This window comes from Vulpes vulpes, chromosome X, assembly GCF_048418805.1.
Source record: "Vulpes vulpes isolate BD-2025 chromosome X, VulVul3, whole genome shotgun sequence".
In the NCBI taxonomy this organism is placed as follows: domain Eukaryota; kingdom Metazoa; phylum Chordata; class Mammalia; order Carnivora; family Canidae; genus Vulpes; species Vulpes vulpes.
In genome coordinates, this window is record NC_132796.1 from 62,132,805 (window position 1) to 62,154,087 (window position 21,283).

The window sequence follows — 21,283 nt, forward strand, 5'->3', positions numbered from 1 at the left end:
AAATGTCTATACTACCAAAGGAATCAATACATTTAATGCAATCCCTATCAAAATGCAAACAACATTTGTTCACAGAGCTAGAACAAATAATTCAAAAATTTGAATGATACCACAAAAGACCCTGATGGCCAAATCAATCTTGAAAATGAAAAGCTAAGCTGGAGGCACCACAATTCCACACTTGAAGTTATGTTACAATGCTGTAGTGATGAAAATAGTATGGTAGTGACACAACAATAGACACATAGGTCAGTGGAACAGAATAGAAAACACAGAAATGAACCCACAACTATGTGGTCAATTAATCTTCAAGAAAACAGGGAAGAATATTCAATGGGAAGAAACAGTCTCTTCAACAAATGGTGTTGGAGAAAACTGGATAGCAACATGCAAAAGAATGAAACTGTACCACTTTCTTACACAATACACAAAAATACATTTAAAATGGATGTAAGACCTAAATGTGAGACAGCAAACCATTAAAATCCTAGAGGAGAACACAGGCAGTAATGTCTCTGACATCGGCCATAGCAACTTCTTCCTAGATGTTTCTTGATATCACAGAAACAACAGCAAAAAATAAACTCTTGGAACTTAACCAAATAAAAAGCTTTGGTGCACTGAAGGAAACAATCAACAAAACTAAAAGGCAACCTATGGAATGGGAGAAGATATTTTCAAATGGCATATTTGATAAAGGGTTAGCATTCAAAATATACAAAGAACTTATAAAATTGACACCCCCCAAATGAATAATCCAGTTATCAATGGGCAGAAGACATGAATAGACATTTTTCCAAAGAAGATATCCAGAAGCCAATGGACCCATTAAAAGATAGTCAACATCATTCATAATCAGGGAAATACAAATCAAAACTACAGTGAGATACCACCTCACACCTTGCCAGAATGGCTACAATCAAGAACAGAAGACAGAACAGGTGTTAGTGATGATGTGGAGAAAGGGGAACCCTCTGGCAATCTTTTGGGAATGCAAACTGGTGTAGCCATTCTAGGAAACAGTTTGGAGGTTCCACAAAACAGTTAAAAATAGAACTACTCAAAAAAAAAATAGAACTACTCTATGATCCAGCAATTGCACTACTTGCTATTTGCCCAAAGGATATAAAATACTAATTCATGGGATACATGCACCCTGATTTTTATAGTAGCATTATCCACAATAGTCAAATTATAGAAAGAACCCAAATATCCATCGACTGATGAATGGATAAAAAAAATGTAGCATATGTATACAATGGAATATTATTCAGCCACAAAAAATGAAATAGCCATTTGCAGTGGGATGGATGGAGCTAGAGAGTATTATGCTAAGCAATATCAGTCTGTCAGAGTAAGACAAATACTGTATGATTTCACCATATGTGGAATTTAAGAAACAACAATTGAGCATGGGGGATAGAATAGAGAGAGAGACCAAGAAACTGACCCTTAACTAGAGAACAAATTGATGGTTTTCAGAGGGCAGGTAGATGGGGGATGGGCTAAATAGTTTATGGGGATTAAGTTGTGCATTTGTTATAATGAGCACTGGGTATTGTATGTAAGTGTTTAATCACTATATTGTATGTTAAGGTATGTGCATAGAATGTGTAATGTCCTGACCGTTGGAGTAGAAAATAAAGAAAATTTTAATAAAATTAAGGAAAATCACGGTGCCTGGTGGTGCAATTGGTTAAGGGTCTGACTCTTGGTTTCAGCTTAGGATGTGATCTCAGGTAATGAGATTGAGCCTAGCATCATGCTCCATGCTCATCATGGAGTCTGTTTGAGATTCTCTCTTCCTCTCCCTCTGCCCCCTCACTTGTGCTCTCCCTGAAATAAATAAATAAATCTTTTTAAAAATTCAAGGAAGATGGATAAAAGGAGCACACAAAACTGTGGTACACCGAAGACAAAATAAGATGGTAGAATAAGTCCAAATGTATCATAATCACAATAAATATAAGTAGGCAAAAGCCATTTTTTAAAAAACAGGCTCTCAAAAAAAAATTTAAAAAAACAGGCTCTCATATTGGTGCTATTCCCTCAGATTCTGAAATTTGCCTTTCTATAACTTTGAAATAGATTATTTGAAGCACAATAGTATTATCATTCAATATTTATTCTGTACCCTTAAAGGAATAACAGATTTTATATGAACAACACTAATTTTTATTGTTTTTTCTTATAGTCTGATCTCAGCTATGAAATGGAATCTGATATGATAGATGTGGTAAGTGGCCTTCTCAGATTTTGTTTTATAAAATAAAATATTTCACATATGCTCTATTCTTTTTAGTACTAGAGTACTAAGTAATTATATTTTCTTTAGTACTCCGTGTAAAACTATAGATGCATACATATATAGTATTTAAAGCATATTTTGGTTTACCTTTTGTACCAAACAAAATTGGATGCAATAAGGAAAAATTAAATATTTTAAATTAAAAATTAAAGATAATATTCTAAAATTTGAGACAAAAATAAACCATGAATAATTGAAAAATGTGTAATTATAATGGGCAAATATGAGTGGTATCTTTTCATCATATTATGAAAGAACAAAAAATAATTATTTTATTTCATTTCTGATTTGGAACACTCTTCCTTTCAGAAATAATTTGCTTGTATACTGCTTTCTTTTGGTGAAGACCATAACTGCTCTTTGGAGTTTTTAATTATCAAAGAGAACAGACCTTAATACACTTAATAAAGCCAAAGTTCTTTGAAAATATGAATATCAAATATTGACATAGAGAAACTAATATTCATAAAACACCTCTGTTGAGGAAATATTTTTCCTTAGATAAGTTCGACCAACGAAATCTTGAACCTGTACCTACTGCCTTGAGTAACTTCACTTTTATTTAGAAAAGAATCTGATGGCACTCTTTAGAGTTACAGATTGCATGAAGTATTTCAGATGTGGCTGGGATAACTAGAAATATTTAATTATAGACCTTTCTAGACCAATAGATTATAGGTTCTTTCTAGACCAATCTAGTATTCATTTGAAGGAAGTTTAGCAGGCTCAAACATATATAATGGCAATTGGTGTAAGAACAGTTTTTAGCTTTTTTGTTTTGTTTTGTTTTGTTCTGTTCATTGCTAATAGGTCGGTCAGCCAGGGAAAGAGAAATACCATATGATTTCATTCATGTGTGGAATTTAAGAAACAATTGAACAAAGCGGAATAAAAGAGAGAAACTAAAAATAAAAACAGACTCAACTCTAGAGAACAAACAGATTATTACCAAAGCGGAGGTGGTTGGGGGAATGGGTGAAATAGGTGAATGGGATTAAGAATATACTTATCCTGATGAGCACTGAGTAATATATAAAATTATTGAATCAATATATTGTACACCTGAAACTAACATAACACCGCATGTTAACTATATTGGAATTAAGATAACATTAAAAAGAAAATTTTTAAAAAGTTGCTTCATCCTGAAGAAAACATCTGATACTAATTCCTTTGCCATTTGTAGTGATTTGGATGGAGCTAGTGAATATTATGTTAAGTGAAATAAGTCAGAGAAAAACAAATACTGCTTGATTTCACTCATATTTGGAATTTGGGAAACAAAACAGATGAACATGGGAAAAAAACAAGAGAGACAAAGCAGGAAACAGACTCTTAATTATAAAGAAAAAACTGAGAGTTAATGGAGGGGAGGTCTGTGGGGGGTAGTTTAAATAGGTGATGAGTACTAAAGAGGGCACTTGTGATGAGCACTGGGTGTTGTATGTAAGTGATAAATCACTAAATTCTAAATCTAAAACTAATATTACACTATATGTTAACTAACTGGAATTTAAATAAAAACTTGGAGAAAAAAATAAAAGTTTTATAGTTGACCATATTAAATTTCATTATTACCACTTACTCAGCTCTTTTACAATTCTAATTCATTCATTCAACAAGTATTTACTGAACATACATTACATGACCTTCACTGTTCAGTATACTAGGAACAAAATAGACACATATCCCTATTGTCATCAAGTTTAACAAAAAGTGAAATATATGGTATGTCAAATAACAATAAATGTTATAGAGAAAAATAAAGTGAGGGAATAGGATCAGGTGCTAGCAATCATAGTTGAATGTTAGGGAAGGCCTCACTGAAAAGGTTAATTGAGAGCAAAGATGTAAAGAAAGTAAGAGACCTGAAGAAAGTGAAAGGCTAACTTTGTAGCAATATAGAAGAAGTGTGTTCAAAGTGGAGGGCATAAAAAACAAAGATTATGAGAAAGGCACAAGCTTCATGTATTTTAAGAATAACAAGAAGGCCTAAATTTTTTTTAAAAAAGTAATAAGGAGGCCAACGTGGTTGGAGTGAAATGTAGACAGGAGAGCGGGAAGTAGAATATCAAAGCTGAGGTCTAAGAGCAAATGGATAAAGTGGTTATTATATAGGTACCGGGCCGCTGTAAAGACTTAAATTTTATCCCTCAACATACTATGATGTAAATTTCTACACGTATAGAAAAGTTGAAAGACTATATAGTAAAACCCATATCCATACCACTTAGGCTCTACAAACAATATTTTATGATATTTACTTTATGAAATATCCATTGTCTATCCATCCCTCAGTCTACCCACCCATCAATCTTATTTTTTATGATGCACTTCAAAGTAATTTGCAGAAATCAGTATACATCACACCAAATACTTAAGCATGACCATCATTAATGAACCTTCAATACTAGTTTTCAGTCCAATTTTATAGATAGAATTTACAAAAAAATAAAATGCACAAGTCTTAAGTGTGTTATTCTATGAGTTTTGGCAAAGACATGCACCTGTTTAAGACTTGTGAAAATATAGAACATTACTGTTACTCAGGAAGTTCCTTCATGCCCATTCTGAGTTATTTCTGATGCCTCTCCCCCATGTCCCCACCCTTTCACCAAAAGGCAACCACAGTTCTGAATTTTTACACCTCAGATTAGTTTGACAATTCTGGAAATTCATATAAATGAAATTATACATTATATAGTTTTTTAAAGTTTTTTTTTTCATTCAGCATAATGCTTTTTATGTCAACTTTTGGTTTCAGTTGATTTTTCCCTTTATATTGTTAATGTAGAAGTTCATTGTATGAATATATCATAGTTTATCCTTTCTTATGTTGATAGATATTCCTATTATTTCCAGTTTAAGGAAATTATGAGTAAGTTGTTCTGAACATATTTCATGGAAGGATTTTTTAAGAAAATTCTTTTAAGAGCAGCTTTAGGTTCACAGCAAAATTGGAAGGTTGGTACAGAGACTTTGCATATACTCCCTAACCTCACACTTGCATCACCTCACACGTTATCAACATCCCCCACCAGAATGGTACATTTGTTACAATTGATAAACATATATTGATATATCATAATCACTCCATAATTTACATTATGGTTCAAACTTGATGTTGTACATTCCAAGTTCAGACAAATGTGTAATGTGTATCCAGCATTATAGCACAGAATATTTTCACTGCCCTAAAAATCCTGTTAACTTTGTGAATATTTTTCAATCTTTGTAGGCATATATTTTAATTTCTTTTTGGAAATACCTGGGAATAAGACTGCTAGTGAAGGTGCATGTTTAATTTTATAAGAGTCTTCCAGAACTTTTCCAAAAGTAACTATATTTTATATGTCAATAATAAATGTACAAAATTTCCAGTTGTTCCACATCATTGCCAAAATTTGGAATTGTCAGACTTTTCAATTTCAGTTATTCTGGTGAGTATGTAGTGGTATCTCATTCTAGCTTTAATTTTGCATTTTTGTGTTAACTGATTATGTTAAACACTTTTACATATAATATGTACTTCTATATGTGTTTTGTCCTTTCATATATCTTTTTTGTGTGTACTATTCAAAACTTTTTTTTAAAACATGACTGGTTGTATTTTTCTTATTGAATTACTGGAGTTTAATATAGATATAGCCTGGATACCAGTCCTTTGTCAGGTATTTACAGTATTTTCTCCCATTTTCTTAATGGAATCTTTTGGGGAGTAGTAGTTTTTAATTTTGAAGCAGTCTAATGTTTTTTTTTCTTTTATGCTATTGCTTTGTGTGTCATGTCTAATAAAACTTTGCTTACCTCAAGTTGTGAAGATACCCTTTTATATTTTCATCTAAGTGCTTTATAATTTTAGTTTTTATATTTAGATTTATGATCCATCTCAAAATATTTTTTATGTATGGTTTAATATAGAAATTACAGATCATTGTACTTTCCATATGGATTTTAAGTTGCTTCAGTCACATTTGTGGGAAAAGCTTCCTATTTTGATTGGATTGTTTTGGTTCCCTTCTCAAAATTTTTTTTTCTGTTTTTGTTTTGTTTTGTTTTTTCCTTTGTCAAAATCTGAATGACTGTGTAAGTGAAGGTCCGTGTCTGACCAGTCTATTTTGTTTCATTACCTGATAGTCAATCATTATGCCAGTATCACACTACCATACTTGGATTCAAATATTAGATTTTTAGAAAGACCCTGTTGAAACTAAAGAGGTTAATTCATTGTACAGAACACAGTAATGCACTAACACATTAATTCCCACTGACATATTAGCACCATATAGACAAACTGTTGCTTATTTTGTTTGTATGTTTGTAACTGGAGTAGAATAAAGCAGAGGAAGAGGAAGGAGGCAGGTGAAGTCTGAAGCCAATCCTGAGATTCTAGTCTAATGTATAATGTACCTAGTTTGAAAGAAACTATAGTAGAAGAAAATATGAGGTGATATTTCTACGATAATTGGAAAGTCCTTTCCCTATTTGACTCTGTAATTTCCCAGGTGTTTTGTTCTGAGGTGCATCAAATGGCCAGTAAATGAGGAAAAGACCCCTTCTTTAATCATCGTCAAAAATGACTACTTGCATTACTTGTAAAGTAAATAAATATTTTTAGTACTCCTTTCATCTTTATAATAGAGTTAAGTGATTAACACACTGCCATAATACAGTATCATGTGGTATTGTATTCTGAATTTTACTATATACCTTAACCAGTGTTTAATATATTTTTATGTGACTAATTAGCATCCTTTCATTTGAGCTTGAAAAACTCTTTTCAATAATTCTTGTAAGACAGGTGTAGGAAGGTCACGTGCTGATGAACTCCTCCTGTTTTTTTTTTTTTCTTTTGCTCTGAGTCTATCTTTTCTTCAGTTATAAAGGACAACTTTGCCACATAAAGTACTCTTTGTTGGCACTTTTCTTTCAGCATTTTCAATATATTATCACACTTTCTCTCAACCAATAAGGTAATTCTGAGAAATTCTCTGATAACCTTATGGGAGTTCCCTTATAAGTAACAAGATTTTCTTTTAAAGATTTTCTCTTTGTGTTTGATGGTTTTACTATCATGCATCTTGGAGATCTCTTTGAGTTCAGATTTGTTTGGGGAGCATGAACTTGAATATCCAAATCCCTTGTCAGATTTGGAAAGTTCTGTCATTATTTCTTTAAATAAGCTTTCTGCCTCTTTCTTCTTCTATTCCAGGACTCTAATAATGTGTAGATTGTTTCTTTTAATGATGTCCCATGTGCCCTATAGGCTTTATTTTTTTACTTTTCATTCTTTTTTTCTTTTTGCTCTTCTGACAGGATAATTTCAAATGATCTGCCATCAACTTCACTGATTCTTTTGCTTTGTCTCATCTGTTTTGAAGCTCTCCATTAATTTCTTCAGTTTAGTCATTATATTATTTAGCTCTGAAATTTTTTGATTTTTTTTTCCTTTCTGGAAATTCTTTTTGTTCTTATATACTTTCCAGATAGGTCAAATTACTCACTGTTTCCTCTTGTAACTGTACTGCTATTTGGAAAAATTATTTTGAATTCTTGGTCAGGCAGTTTGTGTATTTCCATTTCTTTGAGGTGAGCTACTGGAAGTTTCATATGTTCCTTTGGTGGTGGTGTATTGTTTTGATTCTTTGTGATCCCTGTGGCATTGCTTAGAGTTATCTCTTTCAGAATTTGTGGACTGATTGCAGTAAAGGAATACCTTCACCTGCAGGTGGAGACATGTTAAAGCATGCTATAAACCCCACATCCAGTGATGCATGCCACCAAGTGTGGGGCAATGTAGTGGCTCTGGCTCTAAGAGGGCATTATAGCTGTTGACTAAGGCCTCTCATGTCTACAACATTAATGACTAGGTGATACTTGATGAAAACTTTGGGAAGTCTACAGTGACTGCAGTGTTTTTTGGGGTTCTCAGTGGTGACTCCAGATTCAGTGGTTAGGGACCAGAGCAGGCAGCATTGGTAACATGCTGGTGGTATGCATATGCTTCAACAGTGCCTGTGTAGTCACAGAGGCTCTCTGCAGATATACACATTGTGGTGAGAACCAGAGTCAGCAGCAAGGGCTTGGGCCAACTGTAGGTACACTAGCAGCTGCAGGGGCACTCGCTGTTTTCCTATACTCCTGTAGTCACAAAGTCTTGCCACAGGGATGCACATAGCAGTGGAGACTAATGGCAGCCCTCAGGTCAGAGGAGTGCAGGTATATAGCTGAAGGTTAGCACAATATTATGGACCAGTGACTGAAAATAGGATCATATCCAAACCCACAGCAATTGTGTGGGCGCTGGCTGTCAGTATACAATCATGAACATAACTTGTTATTGGTGCATGCATGGCAGTGGAAGCTGGTGATAGAGTCAATCCACTAGTGACCAGATGCACAACTCAGTGATTTCAGTAATATAGGTCAGTGATTGGAGTCAAGACTATATCCAGATCCACAGACAGCTATGCAGGCCTTGGCTATCTAGTATGCACTTCAGCTGTAGGGGCTCACTCCAGGTGTGTTCATGGCAGTGGAGGTTAATAGGAGGAGTTAGACTGGCAATGTACAGGTGTACAGCAGCAGGGGATAGTGCAAAGTCAAGTAATGCATGATAGTGACAAGAGTCAGGATGAATCTGAGTCAACCAGCAACTGTGTGGATCTTGTCTGTCCATGTACACTTGGGCAGCTATAGGAATTTTCCACAAGTATGCACATGGCAGAAAAGGCCAGTGGCCGGAATTAGGATGGTGCAGATGCACAGCTACTAGAGGCTAGTCATAAGTCTGCTCACAGTGATGGAGGTCAACCGTGGGGTCTAGGCTGATGTCTTGCATGACTACAGTTACAGAGGCCAGGGCTGGCTGCTGTTATGGATATGGGCTCCAGCATGAATAGGGACTGAGCTGGCTGTCATCTGAAAACATGAAAATAGTGGGGCAAAAACTTCAGCAACAAAATCTACAGGGAATACATGACAGCTGTGCTTGCTATTGTTTTCTTCAATGCTAAAAGATGCTGAGCTTTCTGTTGGTGTCTGTGATGAGGTGTATGGTGATGAAATTTGGGGGATGTACAGCATCTGCAAGAGATCCTTAGTATTGAAGTGTTCTGGGGTTCTCTGCCAAGCAAGCCATTAGGAACCAATGTCACTCCTGTGTGGCTGACATTGGTAGTCCCTGTCCTTCTTCCTTGTTCTTAGCCATCTCCGGGTGTCTCAGCTTTGCTGTTATCTGTGTGGAATAGAACTGAAATGGATTCTCCATATAGTGCCCCAGTAGGCTGAGGAAGATCGTCACTGCCCGCTTTCCCTTTGTTGGCAAGGGGAACTCTTTTGAGCTAGGACATTCCTCTTGGCAGTGAGCAGTGCTGACCTAGAGGATGAAGTGATAAAGACTAAATTAAGTTATTCTTCTACCCATTTTGTGCATTTATTGTCAGGTTTTTTGTTCCATTGTGTTGGTAGAGCTGCTTAAGTAGACTCCTCTATTCTCCTGGAACTATTTTCATTTGAAGATAGCTGTCCAACTGTTTATCTTTGTTGGGGAATGGAGGTTGTGGTCTTCTCTGTCATCTAGGTGACATCACTCTCACTCAACAGTTTTTCATTTCAATGTAGTCCAATTTATTTGCAGTTTCTTTTGTCACTTGTTCTTCAGATATCATAACTAAAACTTTGGGTTAGCCAAGTCACAAATATTTACTTCTATGTTTTCTCCAAAAATTTTATTGCTATAGATCTTACATTTAGCTATATAATTCTGGTGGAGGTAATTTTTATAAACATTGGGGATAAAGGTAGGGAGATAATTGTCCAAATTTATTTTTGAATGTGAATACCCAGCTGTCCCAGGACTATTTCCTGAAGAGACTCTTCTTTCCCCTTCAAAATTTATTAGCACCCTATTTAAAATAGACCATAAATGAGAGGCTTATTTCTGAATACTCAGTTATTTTCCATTGATCTGGATGTTTATTCATGTGCAATTATACACATTATAGCAATTTTTGAAATTACAAAGTATGAGCCCTTTATTTATTTATTCTTTTTATAAAAGATTGTTTTAAAACAATTTTTGGTCCCTTGCTTTTCCATGAGTTTTTAGATAAGCTTGTCAGTTGCTGTACAGAAGCCAGCTAGGATTTTGAGGCATAGTGTTTTGAATCTGTAGGTCAACATGGGAGATTATTGCCATCTTAACAATATTAAATCTTGTCAGTGAACATCAGTATATATTTTCATTTCTTTAATTACCTATCAATCTATTTGTAATCTTTTTAAATTAAATTTTATTTAAATTCTAAGTTCGTAATACTATGGTAAAATAGGTTTCAGGTATAGAATTTACTGATTCATCCCTTATATATAACACTCAGTGCTCATCACAAGTACCCTCCTTAATATCCATCACTCATTTAGCCTGTTCCCCACCCATCTCCCACTGTCAACTCTCAGTTTGTTCTCTGGAGTTAAACTTCTTTATGATTTGCTTCCCTTACTCTTTTCCTCCTTCCCATATGTTTATCTCTCCAATTTCTTAAATTTCACATGTGAGTGAAATCATATGGTATTTATCTTTCTCTAACTGATTTATTTTAGTTAGCATAATACACTCTAGCTCCACTCAAGTGCTTGCAAATAGCAAGATTTCATTCTTTTTAGTGGCTGAGTAATATTCTCTTCTAAATACACACACACACACACACACACACACACACACACACCTCATGGCTTCTTTATCCATTCTCAGTTGATGGAGATCTGGGCTTTGTCTATAATTTGGCTATTGTTGATAATGCTGTTATAACATCAGGGTGCATGTGCCCCTTTGAATCAATATTTTTGTGTCCTTTGAGTAAATACCTAGTAGTGCAATTTCAGGGGTGATAGGGTCATTGTTTTTTAACTTTTTTTCCTAGAGAGAGAGAGCATGTGCGCATGCACACACACACACACACACACACACACACACACACACACACCTGAGTGGGGTGAGGGGCAGAGGGAGAAGGAGAGAGAATCCCAACCAGTCTTCACACCCAGCAGAGTCCAATGTGGGGCTTGATATCACAACCCTGAGATTATGAACTGAGCCCAAATCAAGATCAGATGCTTAATGAACTGAACCACCCAGGTGCCCCTATTTTTTAAAAAAAATTTAATTCCACTATAATTAACACATAAATTTAAGGATTTATATGGTAGATTGTTCTGCAATATCATTTGAGTGGAAAGATAGTCATAGTGTCAAGAGGAACCTAGAATGGCCTATAAGATTTAACAAATAAAATTGTCCCGGCGCCCTGTGCTCCGGGGCCTGCGCTGTTGGATTCGATAAAGGAGGAAAGACTATCCATTGGAAGAAAGACAGTCTCTTCAATAAATGGTGCTGGGAAAATTGGACATCCACATGCAGAAGAATGAAACTGGACCACTCTCTTTCACCATACACAAAGATAAACTCAAAATGGATGAGAGATCTAAATGTGAGACAAGATTCCATCAAAATCCTAGAGGAGAACACAGGCAACACACTTTTTGAACTTGGCCACAGTAACTTCTTGCAAGATACATCCACAAAGGCAAAAGAAACAAAAGCAAAAATGAACTATTGGGACTTCATCAAGATAAGAAGCTTTTGCACAGCAAAGGATACAGTCAACAAAACTAAAAGACAACCTACAGAATGGGAGAAGATATTTGCAAATGACATATCAGATAAAGGGCTAGTTTCCAAAATCTATAAAGAACTTATTAAACTCAACACCAAAGAAACAAACAATCCAATCATGAAATGGGCAAAAGACATGAAGAGAAATCTCACAGAGGAAGACATAGACATGGCCAACATGCACATGAGGAAATGCTCCTCATCACTTGCCATCAGGGAAATACAAATCAAAACCACAATGAGATACCACCTCACACCAGTGAGAATGGGGAAAATTAATAAGGCAGGAAACCACAAATGTTGGAGAGGATGCGGAGAAAAGGGAACCCTCTTACACTGTTGGTGGGAATGTGAACTGGTGCAGCCACTCTGGAAAACTGTGTGGAGGTTCCTCAAAGAGTTAAAAATAGACCTGCCCTACGACCCAGCAATTGCACTGTTGGGGATTTACCCCAAAGATTCAGATGCAATGAAACGTCGGGACACCTGCACCCCGATGTTTCTATCAGCAATGGCCACAATAGCCAAACTGTGGAAGGAGCCTCGGTGTCCATCGAAAGATGAATGGATAAAGAAGATGTGGTTTATGTATACAATGGAATATTACTCAGCAATTAGAAACGACAAATACCCACCATTTGCTTCAACGTGGATGGAACTGGAGGGTATTATGCTGAGTGAAATAAGTCAATCGGAGAGGGACAAACAGTGTATGTTCTCATTCATTTGGGGAATATGAATAATAGTGAAAGGGAATATAAAGGAAGGGAAAAGAAATGTTGGGAAATATCAGGAAGGGAGACAGAACATAAAGACTCCTAACTCGGGGAAACGAACTAGGGGTGGTGGAAGGGGAGGAGGGCGGGTGTTGGAGGGGAATGGGTGACGGGCACTGAGGTGGACACTTGACGGGATGAGCACTGGGTGTTTTTCTGTATGTTGGTAAATTGAACACCAATAAAAATTAATAAAAAAAAAACAAATAAAATTGTAACTCAATTGTGTTCTGGAAGCTGGAAACAATTTGGTTTAACAGAGGTTAAAGTAGGGACATTTCAATGGAAAAGAACAATATGAAAACAGGAATGAGCATGACACATTGACGTAACAATTAAGAAACTGACAAGATAAAGCATGAAGTTCCAGTTGGAAATAAATTTAATTCATTCAGTAAACAGTTGATTAACATCTATTATAATCCATGTACTCAGTTTAGGTAAAAGAAATACAAAGAGCATAATTATATGATACTTACCCCCTTGAGCCTCAAATATTACATCCTCAGTTTCCTCATCTTAAAATGAAGGAATTGGATCAGGTGTTATTTAAGGTAATACCCAACCTAAATAATATCTGACTCTGCTTTTAAAAATCAACCTATTCATGCATATATGACCTATGCAATATTTATAACTTTGCACTTTAAATGTAACATATTGAGTTGAGATATTTATCAGGGATAAAATATACATTTGATCATGGGTAGGTATTGTTTTTACCTATAGGTTCTTTTTCAAGTCATTAATATTGTAAGATATTTTGCTCTGTAATCATTTAAATCACTCCTTTACCTTAAGGCAATATTAGACTTAATCATCTTACTTATTCCTTGGAAAAGTTAGAAAATTGCTTCTATGCCCTCGTACTCACCAACAATAAGTATTTATGTAGCTTTAGTATAATACTTAGAATTGTGTTAAGTGATGGAGATTCAAAGACTTATATATAAGCTACAATTACCACCTATGAGATTTACTGATAAGTAAGTAGGTGGTTTATTGGGCTATTATTTATAACTCTTTTATTTAAAGTTTTCATTTCCTTTTTTAAACTCTTACTGATGTTCAGAAATGAGTTTTGTGTTATATCAAAATATTAAAGGCATACCTGGGTGGTTTAGTTAGTTGAATATCTAATTCTTCATTTAAGCTCAGGTCATGATCTCAGGATCATAAGTTTGAGCCCTATGTCAGAATCTACACTCAGCATGGAGTCTGCTTGATATTCTCTCTACCTCTGTTCCTCTCACCATTCTCTCTGTCTCTCAAATAAATAAAATAAATCTTTAAAAAGATGTTAAAATTCAGACAGTTCAAATATTTAAAGGAAATGACAATATAGTCCCTAAAAGCATAAATAAAACATATATAAAAATCTCTACCAAAAATTAATTTTAAAATAAAGCTATAGTTAATAGATATTTATGGAGGTCATGATAAATAAATGTAATTTTTAACCTGTTTCCCTGTGGGTGAGATTCTTAGTGATAGTTTATTTCTTTTTAGGTTCTTCTGCGTTTTCAAAAATTTCCATGAAATTTTCCATTTCTTTTCAAAAAATAAATGAATATTTAAAATCTATTTTTTACTTTTTCTCATTCATCTTCACATTGCTTACACCACAATTGAGAGGACCTAAAAATTTAACCTAGTTTTATACTTTGATACTACATAGTTGACTCTAGAATCAACCAAATACATTTTTTCATCCTGTTGATGAGTCATGTAATATCTTTCCCTGAATACAAATACACATACATAGGTATATGTGTATATGTATACATATATATGTTCAGTTTTTGAGAAATGAAAATTATGGCAATTACATATTAGAATTGAGTTAGAGATGTTAATATGGGTTTCATGAATCTTGTTTCTTTTCTTCTTGTCTAGTGCAAGAATGTGAATAAAATCTGTCATTATATAATTGCTCTGCCACCTGATGTTATAGGACCAGAAACACAGATTACAGAATTTCTTACCCCTGAAGAGGAAGTATCTAGGGTGCAAGTGGTAAGCAGTTTAAAAAAAAGACATCATTAATATTAAGCATTTGAAAAAAATTTAAAATGTCAATAAGATGCTTTCTAATTTAACACAGCAATTACTTACATGCTTTTGACTTCTTTCAATGTTTCTCTGTATACAGAATATATAATGATGCAATCACATTGTTCCTTTTCATATAGTCATTATATTACTTTTAAGTAACAGCCCCATATATTATTGAATTTTTAAACTGTGGCTTATTTAATTATTCAGTTATTATCTGATTATGTAGGTTACCATCAATTTTCAGGTTTTAGAAGTAAAGCTGATATTATTATCTTTGTAAGTATAATATATTGCAAATATTCAAATAATTTTCTTGAATACATTTTTATGATTCTGGTTTTTAAGCAAAGTTTTCTAAAAAAAGTGTTACAAGTAATTTTCATCAGTTATATTCCTATGATTCTGATTATGGTGACAGAATGTACAATGTTTTAAGAATATTCATATTATCAAATTATCTACCAGAAGAATTCAAATTAAAACCTGTATTTTCACCAGTATTGGATTACCCCTCAAATATTAGCTTTTTATTTATTTATTTTTTTTATAAATATTTTATTTATTTATTCATGAGAGACACAGAGAGAGGCAGAGACAAAGAGAAAAGCAGGCTCCATGCAGGGAGCCCGATGTGAGACTTGATCCTGGGTCTCCAGGATCACGCCCTGGGCCGAAGGCAGACGCTTAACTGCTGAACCACCCAGGGGTCCCAGATTTTTATTTTTTTTAATTTAAATTCAATTAGTCAACATATAGTAGTACATATTTAGTTTTAGTTGTAGTGTTCAATAATTTATCAGTTGCGAATAACACCCAGTGCTCATCACATCATGTGCCCTACTTAATGCACATCACCAAATGAAACCCCATCTCCCATAGCAACCCTCAGTTTCTTTCCTGTAGTTAAGAGTCTCTTCTGGTTTTTCTCCCTCTCTGATGACTTCCCATTTAGTTTTCCCTCCCCTGCCCTATGATTCCTCCCCCGTTTCTTATATTCCATATATGAGTGAGACCATATGATATTTGGCTTTCTCTGATTGACCTATTTTGCTCAGCATAATAAACTCCAGTTCCAACCATGTTGATGTAAATGATAAGTATTCATCCTTTCTGATGGCTGAGTAATATTCCATTGTATATGTACACCACACATCTATATCCATTCATTTATCAATAGACATCTGGGCTCTACCCACAGTTTGGCTATTGTGGACAATGCTGCTATAAACATTGGAGTGAAGGAATGCTTTCAGATCAATACCTTTGTACCTTTGGGATAAATTCCTAATTGTGCAAATGCTGAATCATAGGATATCTCTATTTTTAACTTCTTGAGAAATCTCCATATCATTTTCCAGAGTTGCTGTACCAGCTTTTATTCCCACCGCCATGTAAGAGGATTCCCCTTTCTCCAAATCCTTGCCAATGTTTGTTGTTTCCTGTCTTAATTTTAGCTATTCTTACTGGTGTAAAGTGGTATTTCATTTTGGTTTTGGTTTGTATTTTCCTGGCGCCAAGTGCTATGGAACATTTTTCATGTTTCTGTTTTCCCCTTATATATCTTTTTAAAGAAAATATCTTTGCATGTCTTCTGCCCATTTCAAGTTTATAAGTTTCCAGAAATGCATCCATTTCTTCCAGATTGCCTAATTCTTTGGTGTATATTTGCTCATAATATGTTTTTAAAATTTTGTTTATTTTTTTATTTTAGTCATGATCTTTCCTCTTTCATTAATCTGGGTCCTTTCTCTTTTCTTTTTAATAAATCTTGCTAGGGGTTCATCAATCTTATTAAGGCTTTCAAAGAACTAGCTTATAGCTTTGTTGATCTGTTCTACTATTCTTCTGGTTTCTATTTCATTGGTCTCTGCTCTAGTCTTTACTATTTCTCTACTCCTTCTTGAGAAGGTTTTATTTGCTGTTCTTTCTCCAGCTCCCATAAGTATAAAGTTAGCTTGTGTATTTGAGGTTTTTCTAACTTTTTGAGAAAGGATTGTATTGCAATGTACTTCCCCCCTTAGGACCACTTTACTGTATTCTAAATATTTTGAACAGTTTTGTTTCATTTTCATTTGTTTCCATTAATTTTTTAAAAATTCTTCTTCATTTTCCTGGTTGGCTCATTTATTCCTTTGTAGGACACTCTTTAACCTCCAAGTGTTTGCCTCCCTTCCAATCTCATCTTGGGATTGAATTCAAGTTTCAAAGTACTGTGTTCTGAAAACATACAAAGAATAATTCCAGTCTTTTGGTACTGGTTGAAACATGATTTGTGACCCAATATGTGATCTATTCCGGAGAATGTTCCATGTGCACTTGAGAAGAATGTGTATTCTGTTGCTATAGGATAGAATGCTCTATGAGCATCTGTGAAGTTCATCTGGTATGCTGTGTCATTCAAAGCCCTTGTTTCCTTATTGATTTCCTAATTAGATGATCTGTCCATTGCCATAAGTGGGTGTTGAAGTCCCCTAATATTATTATCAATGTCTTTCTTTAATTTGGTTATTAATGTTTATATAGTTGGCTACTCCCAGGTTCGAAGCATAAATATTTATAATTTTTAGATCTGCATGTCAGAAAACCCTTTAAGTATGATATAGGGTCCCTCTTTATTATCCCTTACTACAGTCTTTGTTTTAAAATCTAATTTGTTTGATATAAAGATTGCTACCCCTGCTTTCTTTTGTGGTCCATTAGCATGATAAATGATTCTCCACCCCTTACTTTCAATCTGGAGGTATCTTTGGGTCTAAAAATTAGACTTTTATAGGTATCATATGAATAGGTTTTGCATTCTTATCCAATCTGATACTCTGTGTCTTTTGTTTGGAGTATTTAGTCCATTTACATTTCAGAGTAACCATTGAAAGATATGAATTTAGTGCCATTGTATTACTTGTAAAGTCACTGTTTCTATAGATTTTTTTCTTTTTTTTCTGTTCTATGTTACTTTTTGGCTCCCTCTTCACTTATAAGATCCCCTTAATATTTCTTGCTAAGCTGGTTAAGTGGTCATATATTCTTTTAGTTTCTATCCATCCTGGAACTTATCTCTCCTTCCATTCTGAATGACAGCATTACTAGATAAGGTATTCTTGGCTGCATGGTTTTCTCATTGAGTACCCTGAATATATCATGCCAGCCCTTTCTGGCCTGCCAGGTCTCTATGGATAGGTCTGTTGCCAGTCTAACGTTCTTACACTTGTAGGTTAAGAACCTCTTGTCACAAGCTGCTTTCAGAATTTTCTCTTTGTCTCTGAAATTGGCAAGTTTCACTATTACATGTCAGAGTGTTGATCAATTTTTATTGATTTTGAGGGTTCCACTCCACCGCTTGGACTTGAATGCCCGTTTCTTTCTCCAGCTGGTCTTCTGGGAGAAGGGCCTGCTATGCTGATCCTCAGGTTTCTTTGCCTTAGTGGAGTTGCACAGCCTCTTGCCAGAGGGCCAAGCTCAGTGTAAGCTGGTTCTCTGTGTAGCTTTTGTTCCCTGAAGGCTTTCCTGGACTCTTTAGAGTGTGAAAATAAAAATGACAATGCCCTGATCTCCAGCCCTGGAGCTGAAAGATTATGGTGTGTGACAAATTCTGCAGACTCCTACAATGTGGGCCCACTCCAGTGTTCCCAGGGAAAGTCAGAGGTTGCTGTGTTTGTGTGCTTTGCATCACCCCAGCACAGAGTGTTCACCCATTTCTTGTGTCACCCATTCTGCTCCCTCCCAGAGGAAGTCAGAGCATTGCCCCATTTCTTGTCCTTTATAGGGCCCCAGCCTGGAAAGTCGTCACTGGATCAGGCTGCAGTTCCTGGTTTATGGCAAATTGAGCTGAGAGACTGCTCTTGAGAGATAGCTGACCTAAACCAGTTTCACTGCTCCAATGCTTGGGAACTCTTCTGGCTCAGGCACTTCTGTTTTTTCTGTAACTCTAGGGTTCTTGAGACCACATTGTCTCACCTGGGATTTTTGCACCACTTAACCACTAAACAACTTTCAGGCAGGGATGTCTCTTACTGGAGCAAATTTCTAAAGGTTCTGATTTTGCACTTCAGGGCTATATCATTTTCCTGTAGCCAGCTTACACAGGCTCCTTCCTCCCCATTTATCTTCCACTATTTCCAATTAGTTTCTCTTCTCCACACACCTACCTTGCAAAAATGTGGTTGCTTTTCTATTTGTAGAATGTCAGCTATTCTTTTCTTAAATCTCAGGTTGAATTCATAAGTATACAGAATGATATGATAATTATCTAGCTAAATTCAGGGGACGAGATGAAATGAGGTGCCCTTCTCTTCTGCCATCTTGCCTCTCTTCTTACCTGTATTGGATTTTATCTCTTTTCTTTATCCTTCTAGATTGTAAAATCAAACCTCATTTTTGTTTAAGTATGTGCTTGATTGCTTGGACATTTTTTCTTATACGTTATTCGTGTCTCTCCTATTTTCTACATTTATCATTATTATTAGAGTTAATTGTTTTGAATTTGAAAGTAATAACTTCTCATTATCTGAAATGTGAAAAATATAGAAAAGCATTTGAATTGCTTTAACGATTAACAATATTTGTGTATTTTCTCCCATTTTTTCTTCTATTCATATTTTACTTATACAATTGTGACATACACAATTGTGTATATACACATATATGTGTGTGCATGTGTATGTTTGTATACACACATAATATAACCTGAACATATGAATATAATTATCTTTTTCATTTCTGGAATTCAAATTTTGTCATGTTTTTGCTATGTTACTACTATATATACTTCTTTGACATACATAATTGTGAATTGCCACACAAAGTATTTTATCAGTCTTAGTTGCTTAGGCATGAAATTACTGGTCCAATGGTTATGAATGTTTTTATTTTCTTAATATATGTTGAAAAAATTACTTTCCTAAAGAGTTGTATCAGTTTACACTTTTATTAGCAGCATGCATCCATAGCCATTTCATGATGCTTTTACTGTTTAAACAAATAGAGTTATGCAGGTGACAAATAGTCATAAGTATAATCCTGGCCACATTTGTTTTTCTTACAATTAATGAGGTTAAGTGTTTTTCATTATATTTATTAGTCATTCTTATTTTATTTTAGCTGAATTGACTTTTCATAACCTTTATCCATTTAATCCCTTGGTCTTAGTGTTAACTTATCTGCATTTTATATTACTTACATGTAAAGAAATTTATTGTAAAGATTTTTATAATTCATTTAGGTCAGGAATTTTTAAGTTCAGAAATAAGCCTGAGGATTAATTTCCAATGAAGCCAGCTAGCATTTTTTGTGTGAATAATTTTAGCCCAATCATAAATCATTGCATCTGTCTTGGTATTTATGTGAGTTTCCAGTTCTTTTGCAAATTAAGGTAGTTATGGCTAATAGCTCACTTTTAAACAAAAGGAAAAACAAACTTTAGGCTTACTCCAACAGAATAATTGATTTAACATGATATTTTTTAAAGCTATAATTTGAAGTAATCTTTCAAATGTGTGCTTGTATTTACAGGATCATTTTAATTTATTGCTAAGTCTTACTTTATTTTTATCTTTGTAAACATAACAAAATTATTATTAGGATTTCATGGAAAACAGAATCTTGGAACAATAATTACCTAAAGAGAGGGAATAGAGATTTTTTAAAGATTTATTTATTTGAGAGAGAGAGAGAGAGAGAGAGACAGCATGATGAGGAGGGCAAATGGAGAGGGAGAATCTCAAACAGACTCCATGCTGAAAATGGAGCCAAAGAAGGAGCTTGATATCATGATCCTGAGATCATAACATGAGCTGAAACCAAGAGTCTGATGCTCAACTGACTGCCACCCCAGTGCCCCAAGATAATGATTTAAAATACAGAATTATTTGGGTTGAAATAGTCAGTTAATGACTTGAAAAATGGATAGACCTTTAAAATAGAAACTGTTATCTTTATTGTTCAATGTATCAATGATGTAATTAAACTATAAACTGCATACAAAAATATGATATTTTATGTTGATGGTGAAGTATACAAAGTAATAATTTAAAATATTTTTTTGTTTTTTTTTTAATTTAAAATATTGAATAATAATTTGACTCTCAGTTGTAGAGATGGGTAGAATTTTAACTTTGATGTGCAAAATATACAAATCCAAGCATGTTAGGAAATAAACTTCATAAATGATGAAGGGAATAAATTCAAACGATAGTAATAGAATAATAGAAATAAGCATAAAGATTAAATCGTTTTCTTGAAGTCCCTGCTTTACCACTAATAACCTAGATGTAAACTTAAATAAGTCATATTTCCTCTCTAAACCTGTTTCTTATTTGTAAAATTCTGGACTTGGGTGAATGAAAGCAGAGGTCACTTGCAATTCTGTGACTCTAATATCATTTCATAGGCCTATAATTTTATTTCCTCCTGTAGTGCCCTTTCAAAGAAATCATTATCTATTGCATATATTCTTCCTAGAGATTAATT

General features: G+C 34.5%; 1 protein-coding gene across 1 annotated transcript in view; it reads left to right on the forward strand.

Moving 5' to 3' along the window:
• LOC140596112 (uncharacterized) overlaps nucleotides 1-21,283 on the forward strand; it is a 271,369-nt gene that overhangs the window by 195,958 nt on the left and 54,128 nt on the right. Inside the window, exons 6-7 of the mRNA XM_072743503.1 lie at nucleotides 2,195-2,236; nucleotides 14,657-14,776. Of these exons, the coding sequence (XP_072599604.1) occupies nucleotides 2,195-2,236; nucleotides 14,657-14,776 (162 nt within the window). The remainder of the gene's footprint in view (nucleotides 1-2,194; nucleotides 2,237-14,656; nucleotides 14,777-21,283) is intronic.